This window comes from Nuphar pumila, chromosome 7 (assembly GCF_984573655.1).
Source record: "Nuphar pumila chromosome 7, dmNupPumi1.hap1.1, whole genome shotgun sequence".
Taxonomy (NCBI): Eukaryota; Viridiplantae; Streptophyta; class Magnoliopsida; order Nymphaeales; family Nymphaeaceae; genus Nuphar; species Nuphar pumila.
This window is the reverse complement of record NC_143255.1, coordinates 125,617,211-125,632,960: the sequence shown is the minus strand read 5'-3', so window position 1 is coordinate 125,632,960 and position 15,750 is coordinate 125,617,211. Positions and strand designations below refer to the sequence as shown.

The 15,750-nt window shown below is 36.3% G+C and overlaps 1 protein-coding gene and 1 long non-coding RNA gene across 4 annotated transcripts in view; both read left to right on the top strand.

The window, feature by feature from the left end:
* The first annotated feature begins 5,044 nt into the window (after positions 1-5,044).
* On the top strand, positions 5,045-10,057 carry LOC149833378 (uncharacterized). 3 transcript variants are annotated; one of them, XR_016433163.1, is made up of 4 exons: positions 5,045-5,313; positions 6,744-6,859; positions 9,753-9,787; positions 9,908-10,057. It is a non-coding gene; the product is annotated as an uncharacterized LOC149833378 (long non-coding RNA). The 3 variants fall into 3 exon arrangements; XR_016433162.1 differs by having other exon boundaries at positions 9,753-9,810; XR_016433161.1 differs by lacking the exon at positions 6,744-6,859 and having other exon boundaries at positions 9,753-9,810.
* Positions 10,058-12,100: 2,043 nt separating this feature from the next.
* LOC149833377 (uncharacterized) overlaps positions 12,101-15,750 on the top strand; it is a 110,583-nt gene continuing 106,933 nt past the window's right edge. The window contains exons 1-3 of the mRNA XM_090015092.1: positions 12,101-12,390; positions 12,514-12,599; positions 14,426-14,527. Coding sequence (XP_089871218.1) covers positions 12,172-12,390; positions 12,514-12,599; positions 14,426-14,527 — 407 coding nt within the window. The 5' untranslated portion in view covers positions 12,101-12,171. The remainder of the gene's footprint in view (positions 12,391-12,513; positions 12,600-14,425; positions 14,528-15,750) is intronic.

Sequence of the window (15,750 nt, the reverse complement as noted above, 5' to 3'; positions counted from 1 at the left end):
CTCGTCCTCCTTCCTTTGCCTTTCTTTCTCTTCCTCATCCTGAATCTACTTCATTTGCCTTTCCTCTTCCTTCTTCTTCAATTGTCTTTGCCTCTCTTCTTCATCATCATTCTTTTTCAACTGTCTTTGTTGCTCTTCCTCCTCCTTCTTCAATTGCCTTTGCTTCTCTTCCTCCTCCTCCTCCTTCTTTTGCCTTCGCTTCTCTTCCTCCTTCTCCTCCTTCTTTTGCCTTCGCTTCTCTTCCTCCTTCTCCTTATTCTTCATTTGCTTTTTCCTCTCCTTCTCCTCCTCCTTCCTTTGTCTTTCCTTCTCTTCCTCGTCCTCCTTCCTTTGCCTTTTCTTCTCTTTCTCATCTTGAATTTGCTTCTTTTGCCTTTCCTCTTCCTTCTTCTTCAATTGTCTTTGCTTCTCTTCTTCATCCTTCTTATTTTTCAACTGTCTTTGCTTCTCTTCCTCCTCCTCCTCCTTCTTCTTCAATTGCATTCGCTTTTCTTCCTCCTTTTCCTTGTTCTTCCTTTGCTTTTCCCTCTCCTCCTCCTCCTTCTTTTGCCTTCGCTTATCTTTCTCCTTCTCCTTATTGTTCCTTTAATTTTCCCTATCTTCCTCCTCCTCCTTCTTTTGTCTTGATTTTCTTTGCTTTTTTTCATTATCAACATCCTTCCTTTGCTTTTGCTTCTCTTTGTCATCCTTTTTCTTATTTTTCTTCTTTACTTTTTCTTCATCATTCTTCGTTGGATTATCAGCTTCAATATCTGATGGATTAGGCGCCACTCTATACTTTGCCAGCACTGCTCCCTTTCTTTATCATTCTCAATCATCATTATTCTATAGTATATTTCTAATTGCTCATACAAAGCATATTGTTCGACGATTTTGTTAAGAGTCATCCCCTCTAACGACGAAGTGCTTCTTCTCTCACGAATGTAAGTCATTGGTAACTTGCACAATACAAAAATATCATTGTATGATTTAGCAAACCTAAGTACAAATCATGATAACTTCATAAATCATAAAAACACATGGTTACACGAAACTCACTGAGACGACAGAGGGTGCTCCGACGAAAGCAGACGACGACAAAGATTTTTTTGTGGAACATTTAGGGGGAAATATTATGAGGAGCTCCTTTTATAGCAGAGGAGTTTAATGCTTATGGGACCTGCCAAAGATTTTATAATAAAAAAATATATACCTTTATGCGATTTACGCAATGACGTCTTTGTCGGCTACAACGATTTGCCTTTGTTGCAAAAATATTGTCATAGTATAACGCAAATTGATGATCAAATATCATACAAATCGATATGGAAATTCTTGTTGATAGCTTATAAATCGATATACAGAATCAACATACAAATCGATATAGAAATTCCTATTTAGGGTTTATGGTTTTAGGGTTTAGGTTTAGGTTTTAGGGTTTAGGGTTTAGGGTTTAGGGTTTAGGGTTTAGGGTTTAGGGTTTAGGGTTAGGTTTTAGGGTTTACAGTTGAGGTTTAGGGTTTTAGAGTTTAGGGCTAAGGGTTTTAGAGTTTGAGGTTTAGGGTTAGGGTTAGGGTTTAGGTTTAGAGTTTAGGGTTTAGGGTTTAGGGTTTAGAGTTTAGGGTTTAGGATTTTGCTTTAGGTTTAGGGTTAAGGTTTAGTAATATATCAAGGGTTTAGGGTTTAGCGTTAGGGTTTAGTAAGATATTAAGGGTTCAGGGTTTAGTAATATATTATAGGTTTAGGGTTAGGGTTTAGTAAGATATTAAGGGTTTAGGGTATAGGGTTAAGTATAGTAATATATTATGCGATATGTGTACCGATTTGTAAAATATTAAGTGTTTTCTAGTGTCGATTTGTTAGATATTTATAGTATGTAATTGAAAGTTGTGCGTGATGAATTTATATTGTAGCGTCAGGAGGTGGCCATTTGCGTGTTCAAATCATTGCCCATTTAGCGATTTCTATGAAAATTGCTTCAAAGCATCGTATCTGTAATTAAATAGTTGTCACGTGAATCAATATCGTCAACAAGTATAAATCGCTATTGCATCAAACATATAAAACATTCTTGCTTTAAACGTGCAAATTGATACTTCAAACATACAAATCGATGTAGAAATCACACCCTTCATAAGTACATATCGTTGTAACATTTAAGCTTCAACAGTAAACATCGTTGTACGATTTAACAAACTTGAGTATAAATCTTAGTAAATTTATAAATCATAAATCGCTACTGCATTAAATGCATAAATCGTTGCTACTTTAAATATATCAATCATAAATCATAAATTGCCACAATGATTTGCCTTTGTTACGAAAATATGTGTCATTCATTTATAAAAGAAACATTGTTTCACATCCCGCTCATTGTAAAAAATCGATATGCCTTGTGAGACCTAGATTTCAGTTGATGATTTATGCGATTTATGCAATGACGTCTATGTTGGCCACAACAATTTGCCTTTGTATAGAAAATATTGGAATAATGTAATGCAAATTGTGGTTGTAGTAACATACTATCGATTTGTGAGATATTGTTTTGATTGTTAATATCGATTTGTAAGCCATTATGTTGAATTTATGTATCGATTTGTAATATATTATGCGATATATATCGATTTGTAACATATTATGTGTTTGCTAGTGTCGATTTGTAAGATATTTATATTATGATATTGAAACATGTGTGTGTGGTATTTACATTGTTGCGTGATTGCGGTGACGATTTGCGTATTCAAATCGTTGTTCATTTATCGATTAAAATTGAAATCGCTTCACAGCGTCGTAGCTGTCATTAAATCATTGTCACGTGAATCACTATCATCAACACACATATACGATAAGTTGTTTATTTTATTGGCACGGTAAATAACAACTTGATGCATAGTATAGTGTGATGCAACTGACGATCATGACAGATATCATGAAGAATGATGTGCATGTAGATTTAATTTTGCATGGTCGGCATGAAGAAATCCGTTTGCCTCATAAGTGCGTGTAATTTTCAATCTCCTCCTCATTCTTCATTTGTTTTTCCTTCTTTTTGTCATCCTTCTTCTTCACCATCTTTAGTTCTTCCTCATCCTTCTTCGTTTGCTTTTCATCTTCATTGTAAAGGGGTGCTCTGGCAGCAACAAATGATGGCAAATGGGTGCTCCAGCAGTAGCAGACGACAACAAAGGGTGCTCCCGAGGCAGCAGATGACGTCAAAGGTTGTGTCGTCAAAGGGAGCTCTTGTTACAGTAGATGGTGCGTCGTCAAAGGGTGATCCAGAATGTTTAGGGTGACATATTGCGATGAGCTCCTGTTAAAGTAGAGGAGTTTACTCCTTAAGGCGAAAATGATGATGATTTTAACCCTTTTTGGTGGGAGGACATTTTTGTCCTTTACTCGAAACATCATTTTATGGCGCTAATGGCGGGAAAGGGTACTTAAGTCTTTGCAAACACACTGGACTCTGATGCTAAGTGATACCGACACACACGAGAAAATGAGCCCCACGTGCTTACATATGTGGCACTCATTCAAACCCGAGAACACGCACCTGCGTGTTTCAGGGAAGAACATATAACTTGCTTCACAGTAAATCCTATATTCACATGTTTTACCCTATTATTGACTACAATAACGATGCAGTCAAGCGGCTTACAACTATACTCAACTACAACCAAGCATGGTGAGGAGCCAAAAGGAATTGAAAGCATGAATCCTTGAAATAGTTTATTATGCTTCCAAACAATAGAGGGAATCCAGGACTCCCTTGAAATTAATCTGATCTGAACTTGAAAATAACTTGTGTAAATTCCAATCATGTCGGATCCCATTATGGTCTTTCACACCCCTACTTGTAGCTCACTTGTTAGTTGTTACCATATGATAATAAAGAGAGATTTTTAAACAAAAAATAAGTATACTGTCCATGCAAAATGGCACATTTCTCAAATTACCTAGCAATTTAACCAAATCTTCATATATCCAAAATCGTTGATCCTTGACTTTGTAGGACATTTTTTACCTTTGCACATGCGAACCTTCTGAGGTATTGCGTGATTAATATGATGTAGGAAGTTCATAACTCTTCAATAAAAAAGAAGTTTTGTAAACATTCGCAAATACAATATGACCTTCATATATACAATACAAACTTCGCACATATAAACCAATAAAACTACTTTAAGTAAATACTCTTCGAAGAGATCGGTAAATGTCTGATAACATTTGGGTTTGGGTTAGCAACGCTTTCAGGAACCACTCGCAATGCATCGACCATGCATTTGACGCTATGGGATGACATGCTCGCTGAACTTGCACAGCCAAATGAGGTTGTAGCATGCAGCAAGGAGGTTCTCCCCCTGCACCTGAGGCAAAGGATGGTTGATGCTACCTAGTAGAAGAGTAGTGTCAGTGAGGTCATGCACAAGTCGCACGCCCTCAACATCAGCCTCCACTCATCTCCCCATTCGTCTTTGAACCCATCGACATCTAACAAACTAGATCCACTTGCCTATGCGATTGTTGTGTTAGAGAAGAAGAGACACAAAGAGGTTTGAAAGTTTTTTGTTACTTATAGTAAGGGCTTAATTTGAGTTAGGACTCATGAACGAGACTGACCAGGTAAGATATTGGGTCAAGCTCGGTCTAACTTTTTTCGAGCAGGATCTTCATTTTGAGGGTCAAGCATGATCACAGTCACATTGGGTTCTTGATAACTTGTGAGGAGCCTAGGTCGTTGGCCACTCCATGGACAAAGTGTTTGTGCTTGGGATGAGGGGAGAGTAGGGGTGGATAAGGAGTCAAGTTAGACCGAGCTCGCCTCAGTCTAAGCCCGACTTGTGTGCACCTAAATCTTTAAATGAATTGAGATTGTACACAACGTACAAACAAGTGGAGTACTGACTCATTTAAGCTCGTGTAAGCTCAAGCTCGCTCGAACTGACTGGACCCGAATATGGTAAGGTAGTGTGCTGTTGAACCGTTGATCTGATAATGATCAATAATTTAGAGTATACCATGATTAGGGTTAAAAAAAAGAACTCGGTTAGACTTATCATCTTCTCGACTCCCCCCTTGCCCTTTTGGCATTTGGCTTTCGTTGTTCCTCTTCCCTCTACCACTTTGTGTGCCCTCTTCCCATTTGTTCCCTCCTCGTCCTCTCTATCTCTCCTTCCCATATATGTTCTTCATCCTCTCCTTCCCAAATTTCTCTCTCAGTCACTCTGTGTGTTTGACAGGCGATGGAGGATGACATCGAGCCTACGTTGAGCAAAAGAACAAATAAAGGGTTTCAGTGTGCTCAATCTCTCTCTCTCTGTCACAGAGTCACATAGGGCAAGTGGAAGGGTTTCATTGTGCTCATTCTTAACTTTTTCATTTTTGTTTTAGTCTGTGTGAGTTTATGTTGACTTTTTAGGCTTTTGTTTTCGATTAAGTGTTTTAGTATCACTAAATCAGTCACAGAATGTTACAGAGGGTTTTGGATTCGGGAAAGAAGTGCATCAACCATTAGGTCTCTCTCTCTCAATTTTTTTTGGGTTCTATTTTTTCCGGTGTCATTGTATTGATCTTCCTCCATCTCACTATTGAGCCCCACAACTGATAGGTTGTACCCAGAGATGGAGGGCAATCAGGTGTTGCAACACACATTTTGTGTTCAATGTGATTTCACTTGATCTGCCATTGTCAATAGAAAAATAAGAAATAATCATTATATATGGGTTAACCATATAATGATTCAATTACCACAGGACATCTCAATTGATAGAGATAGTTTTCATTTATTTTTTGATTTTTTTGTTGAAGATAGATATTGTTAGATAAATCATATTTTAGAAAAATTCTAGATATTGTTAATGTTAGATATTGTTGAATTCTCAAATATTGTTTTCTAGATAATGTTAGATATTTTTATTTTTCTTTAGATAAATCACAACTTAACAATTTTTTCTGCAAATCCTATTTTAGATTTAGATCAAAAACACAATTTCCAAGTAGAGATGTATGCTGGTGATTGAATACAACCAATGATTGTGTAGTTTTTTGTTAATGTTAGACAAGTCACAATTTAGATATTTCTATATATTGATAACATTATATATCATTGAAATTTCAATTATTGTTTTCTAGATAATGTTAGTGAATTTGTTTTTAGTAAATTACTCAAAATTTGTTTGTTAAATGGATTTAATTTTTGCAACTAAGCTGGTGCAGAATTTGCTGTATTTTTCATGGCATGATTTTTGTCTAACTCCAAACACAAAGTACTCAAAATTCCAAAACTCATTTCTCTCAAGGTTTGATTTGAGAGTGAAGTCCAATGTGAGATCTAACTCCAAGCAAAAATTGATGCCACTTGAAGCTATAAACTCCTCATTGACTAACTTAAAATTCAAACTACATGAGCCAACTTGATTCAAATATGGGTTGAAATTCAATTTATTTTTCATGTTCGTTGGGAATAAATTATATAATTGAATTTGATTCTTACCCAATAGAAATCCTGGTCTGACAAAAAAATCTAAAATATAGTTTGAATTTTCATACAACCCGGGATTTTATCTTTTCTCCTTAGATAGAATCTAGTAAGTATAAATAAGTAGTTGACCTCGAATATAGTAGGTTGTGTAGGACCAACATGAATTGCAATAGGAAATTCTCAATTTTTTCCATGTTATTGTGTTTGATTTTGTTAGTAAACCAATCATTTGGTCAAATTTGCCTATGTTTAAGTTGGTTATTTGTGCATATTTTTTTTCCTGCAGTCAAATGGATGATGCTAAACTTCCATATACATGATTGAGTTCAATGCTTATCATGTACTTGGTTTTGTGGGTTCAAGCATATACTAATGGATGCTTATATAAGATTTTGCTATAAGGTATGCATGTGATTTGTCTTATATGATTCTTATGGTAAATTAGCTCATGATGATCATTTATTAAATATGACATGTTCTTTTCTTTTTGCTTTTATAGGCATGTTGCTTTCGCTTTTTCTTTTCTTGTTGTTTTCTTAAATATGAAAAATTTATATTTATTATTTTATAGAGAATTTAAAAATAATACTAGGAAAAGATACAATAGAAAAGAGAAGTGACCAATAGAACAACCAAGTTATGATGCCTCAGTGCAACAAACTATGATTTATTTAAGCTCATCAAAACCCGAGTCTTCTATAAATGTTCACAATAAATATGGTTATAAATAAAATATTAAAATTGAAGAACAAAAATAGGAAGAAGTTAGGCCAAAGATGTAAAAAACATCTATTGTATGGGATGACTTTGATGAAATTATAGTCAAAAGTGTAAAGAAGGTTAGATGTAAACATTGTATACTTTAGAGTGTTTTAAGGATGGTTGCACTATTGCAATGATTAGACATTTGAAAAGATACAAAAAATCTACTAAATCCAAATAACAAATTTTGAGCTTTAATGGTGCTTAAGGATTTGATTATCCAAATAACATGGTTCTTTCAAGTGAGAAGTTTGATATGGAGAGAGGAAGGTAATGACAATAATGATTATTGCTCAAGAGTGTCAATTTAAAATAGTAGAACATGAACGGTTCATTATGTATTGTAAAACTTTAAATCCAAAATTTTGACCAATATCACGTATGACCATCAAGAGGGATTGCATGAAGTTATATGAAAAAGGAAAATATGAAATAATTGTTTAATAATGTTGACAAAATTGGTTTCACCAATGACATTTGAACCTCTAATAATTTTTTTTTCTATTTTTGTTTTACCATATATATTGATAAATAATAGATGTTATAAAAGCATATTATCAATTTTTATGAGTTAGGGTCCCATCATACTGAGAAAGCATTGTCTAATACCATTGCAAAATGCTTTATAAAATGGGGGATTAAGAATAAGGTTTTGACGATTAAAGTTGATAATGATTCTAGCAACAATGTTCTTGTTAGGACATTAAAGGATAGCTTGAAGAAAAGTGGTTTAAACTTGTATTATGGTAACAACATTTTTCATGTGCGCATATTTTAAATTTAATGCTACTAACTTGAAGAGATTATAGGGGCACTTCATAAGGTTAGATAAAGCATCCAATATATTAAAGTTTCATCATCAAGGCTTCATAATTTCATAGCTGCAACCAATGAACTAGATGTTTTAACTTTAAGAAATATGGTTTTGGATGCCCCTGCTAGATGAAATTTGGCATACTTAATGTTGAAGATTGCCTTGATATACAATGATGTCTTTCCACGATATAAGGTTGATGATGCATATTTTGATTGGTTGCTTGAAGATGAAGATTGTGATCAAATTCAATATATATGCATTTTTCTCAAAATGTTGTACAATGTTTCTCAACTTTTTTTAAGGATCCAATATTTGACTTCAAACTTGTTTTTCTTTGAGATTTGGAAGGTGAAGGAGGTATTGGATAAAAAAAAATGACAGTTTGGGCTTTATCCAAAAAATGGTGACAAAATTAAGGGAAAAGTTTGAGAAATATTGAGAAAGTTGCAATTTGTTGATGACCATTACTTTAAATTTAGATCATATAATATAAGACAACTTGATAAATTTTGTATTTCCTACAATCTATTCTGACAAGAAAGAAGCAAAATAACATGTTCAGACATTGCAAAAGCTTTATAATGATTATGTTTTGCTCAACATGAGAGTCAATATAGGGCAACAACTGATTTTAATATTGGTGCTTCAAACACAAATGACATGAATATGTTTGACAATAATGGTGGGGATTCTAAAGCAGGTAGTGAGAGTGTTGATTTCTTTGCTTTTTTTAAGTAATGGTGATAATAATCTTTTCCAATATATAAAATCATATCATGCCACTTACTTGGAAGATGAATTAATCAAATACAACATAGATGGATATTTTAACATTTTGGCATACTGGAGGGATAAAGAATCAAAATATCGCATTCTTTCACAATCAGCCCGTGACATATTGAGTATAGCTATCAACATAGTTGCTTCATAGTCGACTTTTAGTACAAGAGGTTGAGTGCTTGATGACACTCACAGTTCTTTATTACCAATGATAGTAGAAGCTTTAGTTTGTACTTCAAGCTAGATAAAGACACATCAAGTTGTTATAAATGTAAGAATAAATCCACAAGCTAAATATCTTCATGATAATTTTGATAGTTTTATTTTTCTTATGATTGATTTAATAAACTTTATTTTGTTTCACATATTGGTATTGAATAAGAACCTGAATCACATTTTCTTGAGCATTAGAAGCAAATTTATTACTTCACATTTGGTATACAATTCATTATGTATTTGATTTAGTTATTTTAATTTTTTTTATGTTGGTTTATTCTCATTAAACTTATTCAATTGTTTATTTCAAAATCTTGCAAAAGGGTAATGATTTTTTGAATGAAACTATACAAATGGCTAGGAATGACTAGAAATATTGATTTTTCTATATTATGATTATGATGGACGAGTAATGATCTAAGTTATGTCTTTAGCCGGTTCCTATTTACAAATTTTAATGTTTTATGACTTGGACATGAGAATGATGTGAAATTTGAAAACTGCTTGGGTAATAAATGTTTGATCTTGGGTTTGTAAACAGTGAATATTAACATTCCAATGGATCTAACGTTGGTTTACTTATTTATTGTTTTATATGTTATGAAGGTAAACTTCTACTAAAACAAAATGTTACAGTGTGCTTCTTCAAACTTTTTAAGCAGTTTTAGCTTGTCCGATGTTGAGATTATGCTAAAAAATGCTATTTTTATGTTGTTTCAGCATTTATACATAGTGCTGAATTAATTTCATGCAAGGTGTGTGACAGTTACGTGAGCCTGTAAGTTCATTTTTTGGGTTAAATGTTACTTGAATAACTTGTTCTGTTTGTGGGAATGATGTTTTATTCTTCAGTTTTTTTTTGTTTCTTTCGGCAGGTCTACAATTTTATCTATTTTTGGGAGGATCAAGAGAACACCCCCACATCAATTTTGATAAATATGTAGAAATTATTAGTAGTACAACATTTATTATTGTTTCAGTGTGGATTGTACAACTTTTTTATGAAGTGCATAGAATTGACTATATGATTACATCCATTTTTTATTTTGTGAAATGTGATGAAACAACCAAACAGGAATATAATAGGTTTGTAGGCGTTGAATTCATATTGTATATGTGATAAAGAGTCTGTTGGTGAAATGTGTTAAGATTTAAGAATGATCATTTAGTCCTCGTAACTTGCAGCAAGGTTCTATAGTTAAACTATTGCTGTTTATGCAGGGAACACAATTGGACTTTTGCATTGATTGCATGGGCAATTTATACTTTACAAAGCCGAGCCATAACAAGCCAAGTTACTCGATCTCGACCTGTTACAAACATAGCGAGCTACGATGAGTTGATTTACTTCATTTCGGCTCAGGCTCGGTCATCACGCATTTGAAACTCCAGCCGAGCCATTACGAGCTGATTTATTCAATTTTAGCTCGAGTTTGGCTATCATGAACTGACTCAAGCCTGGCTATCACAAGCTGACTCAAGCTCAGCTATCAAGATCTGATTTGACTCGGCTCGAGCTCCTTTATCATGCAGCTTGACTCAAGCTTCACTATCACAAGCTGACCCGAGCTCGGCTACAAGCCGGGTTTGAACAAGACTGCTTAGGCTTCAGCTGAGCTCGAGTCGAGTTTGATCAATACACTTTTCAGCCGAACTGAGCTTCTTGAGCCTTAGCTCAACTGGTGTGCACCCCTGGGGGTAGGGGTGGCAATCGGGTCGGGTTGGTGGGTTGGCCGGTCAGCGTATCCTCAACACGAACCCGACCCGTTTATTAAACGGGTCGGCTGTGGCAAACACGAACCCGACCCATTTATTAAACGGGTAACCCGACATGACACGGTTAACCCGTTTAATAAACGGGTTGGGTCGGGTAAACGGGTTGGCAAGTTAGCGGGCGGGCAGTCTCTCATATTTCTCCATGAATCCTGTTCGTGATGAGGCAAACAACACAACCAACTAAAATCAAAACCCAAAAAACCCTTTTTCACATGAACCAAAGATCTCCCAAGAACCCTAATTTTCCTGCACTTGAATTGAACGCCAACAAGTAACAACACATAAATCCCAACACTCCACCACCAAAGCGCCCTCACAAGAAGAAAAAATACAAAACAACAACAAATAGAATTCGTCATTCTCAGCTGTTGTGAAAGGCCAATACCTCAGAAACACCAAAGAATCATGAAGAATAAAGAGGGAAAAAATCGTGAATTGACAACGAAGACTCACCGCTACTATCCAAAGGGCCGTAGTCCATTGCCACTGCCTTCGTCTAGCTCCTCAGAAACATGAAAATCCTAGAAATCAATCCAAACACCTTGGGACGAGCTTCTCGGAGATCAAGAACGCCTCATACTCTCACTTTTTCCTTCCAATCAAAAGAATTTCACGGCTTGGGTTGAATAGAGAGGTCCTCAAAATGTGAAACGCCGTAGAGGAGGAAAAGCAAATGACGGGATCTTGGATGCGCTTTAGGGAAACGAAAGAGATTTGAGCGGTGGAATGGAGAAGCAAATTCGAGGAGAAAAAGAGAAGGGTAAACGGGTTGGTGGTTCAGGTTCGGGTAAACAGGTAAACGGGTTGGCGGATGGGTCGGAGTCAAGTAAACGGGTTGGTGGGCGAGTTGGCGGGTCGGGTTCGGGTAAACGAGTTAACCCGCCTGCCCAACGGGTCAGTCGGGTTGGCATACCCCTAACACGAACCCGACTCGTTTAATAAACAGGTTAGGCGGGTTGACCTGTTTACAACATGAACTCATTTAAGCCAAACCCGAACCCAGCTAAGACGCCAGTTGGCGGGTCGTGTCAGATTTTGCCACCCCTGGGGAGAGAGTCGATGACATGGTAAGAAAGGCTGTACTTTGGTCATTTGCTTGAAAAGCTAACCATGGTTAAACCGACAACTTTTTGACGGAAGGACCACTTTGCAAAATTATATGAGGAAGGGACTAATTCGCAAAAAAACTCTATAACAAACCGGTTCTATTAGCACGTGACTTGGAAAAGGGAGGCTATAAATAGGCTCGACGGGAACCGCCTTATATGATTATTTCCAGAGTTCGTTTCTTCGTCTTTCACGTTATCCAGTCGGAATACATTCCCTTCTTGATCTTCCGAAACCCTAGATTTCAAGTTCTTTGATGGCGATCGGCATCAGGATGAGCCCGCAGGACGCCTCGGCGGTGAAGCTACTGCTTTCCCTAGGTTTCATGTTCAGCGCGATGGCCGCACTGGCGTATTCCATTCTCAACATGAAGCACGTCAAGCCGTTGCCGCTCGATGCGCCGCTCGATAGGTTCTCCGAGGCGAGGGCCGTGGAGCACGTTCGGTATCTCTCGGAGGAAATTTGGAGTCGTCAGGTGGATAGTTGCATGTAATTCTAGTCCTAGAATTGGAAGTGTGTGTGTGTGTGTGCGCGCGCGCGCGCGTGTGTCTGTGCATATTGGTTTCGGTCAAGTTCTTAACCTTATTGTGGCGATCAGGAGGGTAGCCCGGGATTGCAAGAGGCTGCACGCTACATAAAGACACAGTTGGAGGTGATTGCCAGTCGGGCGGGACCAAATTACAGGTCAATTGGTTATTATGATGCATTTTGTGAATTCGTGTTTTGAGATTGACGATGGATATTGCATAGCTATTCAATGAGTACGGAAACTTTATTTTGACCCTTCTTGTGGAAGAACCTCTATAGGGTAGTTGTTGATTTTCTTGTAATTACTGATTTTAAGTTTTGTATATAAGGATTAAGCACATTGAAGGATCTTAGTGACCTCTGATGGGGATATTGACACAAAGTCATGCATTGAATCCATCTTAGTGGGAACATTATCATTGATTGCTTGAATGCATTTTTCCTTGTAGAAACGGCTGATCTAAAATGGCACTAAACATCAGACTATAGTGTTAAATACAGTTCCATCGTTTTATTGTTGAATTATGTGTTATTGATCCTGGTGGAATCAGGTTTTGAAATCTATTGGTAGTTGTGCTCATGAATTGAAATTTTATGGCATTTGTGTCATTGTTAGCAAGACCTGCCATACATTTAATGAAACGGCATAAAGAATAGTCATAAATATCCCTCTTCTGTAACATATTCCTGGGGAGAAATGTGCGTGCATGTGTGTATGCATAGTATATTTGAACCATCCTCATCTTATTGAATTGTGAGCCATTGATTTTTCACTATCTTGAAAGATGAATGTTATGGCATGCTGGAGATGATTAACACTACTGAGAAAATAGATCATGCTGAACACATCTATATGGTTGGGCCCAACATTTAGTGGCTAGATCTATGCAAACAAGAGTGTGTACTGTGTCCCATTGTGTGGTATCATGTTTCAGAACCATAATCATATATATATATATATATATATATATATATATATAGTCACTAGAAATATGAGAACTACCGTGTGATCTGGGAATTTCCAACACTTTTTTTTCAAATCCAACCATGTAGATGTGTTTGGCATGGTGAATTTGCTAGGAATCAACTGTTGAATCGTGTATTTTCAATGAAAAAATACAATTTTTGGTTGCCTTTGATTTTAAAGCCTTAAAAAATCTTGTTTATGCATCATAATCGGATGATTCAAGATCTGGTCCTTATAAAACCAAGCATGTAGGCCACATCTGTATGATTAGATTTAAGAGAAAAGAGCAAAAAATCCATGAAAATCGCGGTTCACATGGTAGTTATCATATTCTAGTGACTCTCTCTCTATATATATACATGTGTGTGTGTGTGTGGAGCAGAGTAATGTCGGACGGGCTGGGCGTCGAACGAGGGTCTGATGCGCTGTTGTAGGCCACACATAAAAAAAAAAGATGTAACGTCGAACTCCCTGTCTCTCTCTCTCTCTATATATATACATATGTGTGTGTCTTGTTATTGTTGTTTTTGCTTTGTATCTAAAATGTATCTGTTTTTTGATAATAGTTGTCTCCTTGTTGCAACAAGTTGGTTCGACTTATAGAAAAGAGAGACCGAACTTTGGAGGAGTTTTATGTTACAAATTTAATGCAAAGAAGTCCATGGATTTTTATTAACCATAACAAAGTCTAGGTGCATTTTTTGAAATATTCTATAAATCTGTGCATATTTGAATTATGCTGAAGACTTAGATGCCAATTGGAAAATGGCCGTATATATGTGTATATGTATGTATGTATACTATATGATATCCTTTCGCAACAAGGTATGCTTCTAGATCATTGTTAGAGAAGGGGTGTTTTCTTTAAGCACTTTTAGTATGGGGATTTGCTTAATTAACTTAATATGCAATTGTAGTGTCCAATATAAAGTGCAAACTTTTGGATGGTGGCTGAGATTTTTTGAAAACTGGTGTCACATGTATATGACTTGCATTGTCTCTTCATGTTTTGCAGCATCGAGATCGATGAAACGGTTGTTGGTGGCTCTTTCAGTATGGTTTTTTTGGGTCATAGCATAACTTTTGGATATAGAAACCACACGAACATTGTTATGAGGCAAGTATCTTTGTTGAGTTAATCTTTGCACAATCTGTTGTCATTTTTATATGTATTTTGCATGTTTTTATTCTTGCCATTTAGTTTCACAAATCATGCTTTAAATTAAAATAGGCTAACTGTTAAGATTGAGTTTCAAATTCAGTGAGCTTTGTAATTGGAATGGGATGTTTTAGTTTTCTTTCGTCTGAATAATAGTTGATAGAACCCCTGTATTCTGAGACTGTCTTTCCATGCCCATTCATTCAGCTTGATGTAACAAGTTTTCTTATCATGATATTATTGTGCATGAACTTGGTTTTTGTGAGAAATTGCTGTTTCTGTAGTTAGCATCACCAAATAGTTATTTCAGCTACAAAATCTGTCTGTTTTTTGTGTCAGTTTTATGTTGCGGGAACTGAAACTAAGTTACTAAATGGTCTGTATATGCAGTAGTCATGCTTTCTATAGGCAATATAGAAAGATATAAAGTAGAGAATATTCACCCTCTTCGACATAAACTAAGTTGTTGCATATGATGGTATATGCAGTAAGAATGCTTTCTATGGTACCCAGACATGCCATTTTACCCTCCATACCAGGGTTACCGGAAGCGCGAAACGTCGTGCTTCCGAAGCGTGGGGGAAGCGTCCCCCTTTTTTGGGAAGCGCGCCTCCCTTTAATGGGGGACACGTTTCCCTTTAATGGGGGACACACTTCCCTTTAATGGGAAGCACGCTTCCCATCACGCTTCCCCCTCGCTTCCCCTGTTTTTTTTTTCAATTTTTTTTTTTTGTATTTTTTATTTTTTATTTTTATTTTTTCGCTTCCCCCTCGCTTCCGAGACGCTTCCTAGGTCGCTTCCGAGACGCTTCCTAGGTCGCTTCCGAGACACTTCCCGAATCGGTCCTAAGTGGTCCCACGCTTCCCCGCTTCCTAAAATTTTGAAAGTGCCTCACTTCCCGCTCCCGCTTCCCGTATCGCTTCCCGCTCCCGCTTCCTCAACTGGCAACCATGCTCCATACCCATGTTGACACATGTCAACACCAGTGCGCACCATTTTGCCCTCCGTACATACAAGTTTGTATTCAATTTATAACTATATTTTCAGTATATAATATATATTTTAGATATAGCATATATATTTAGATTATATTCAGTTTATTTTGAATTTATTTTGTATTTATGTGATATAGCATATATATATATATATAGCCGTGTCCCTGTTCCCACATTTTTTTGGA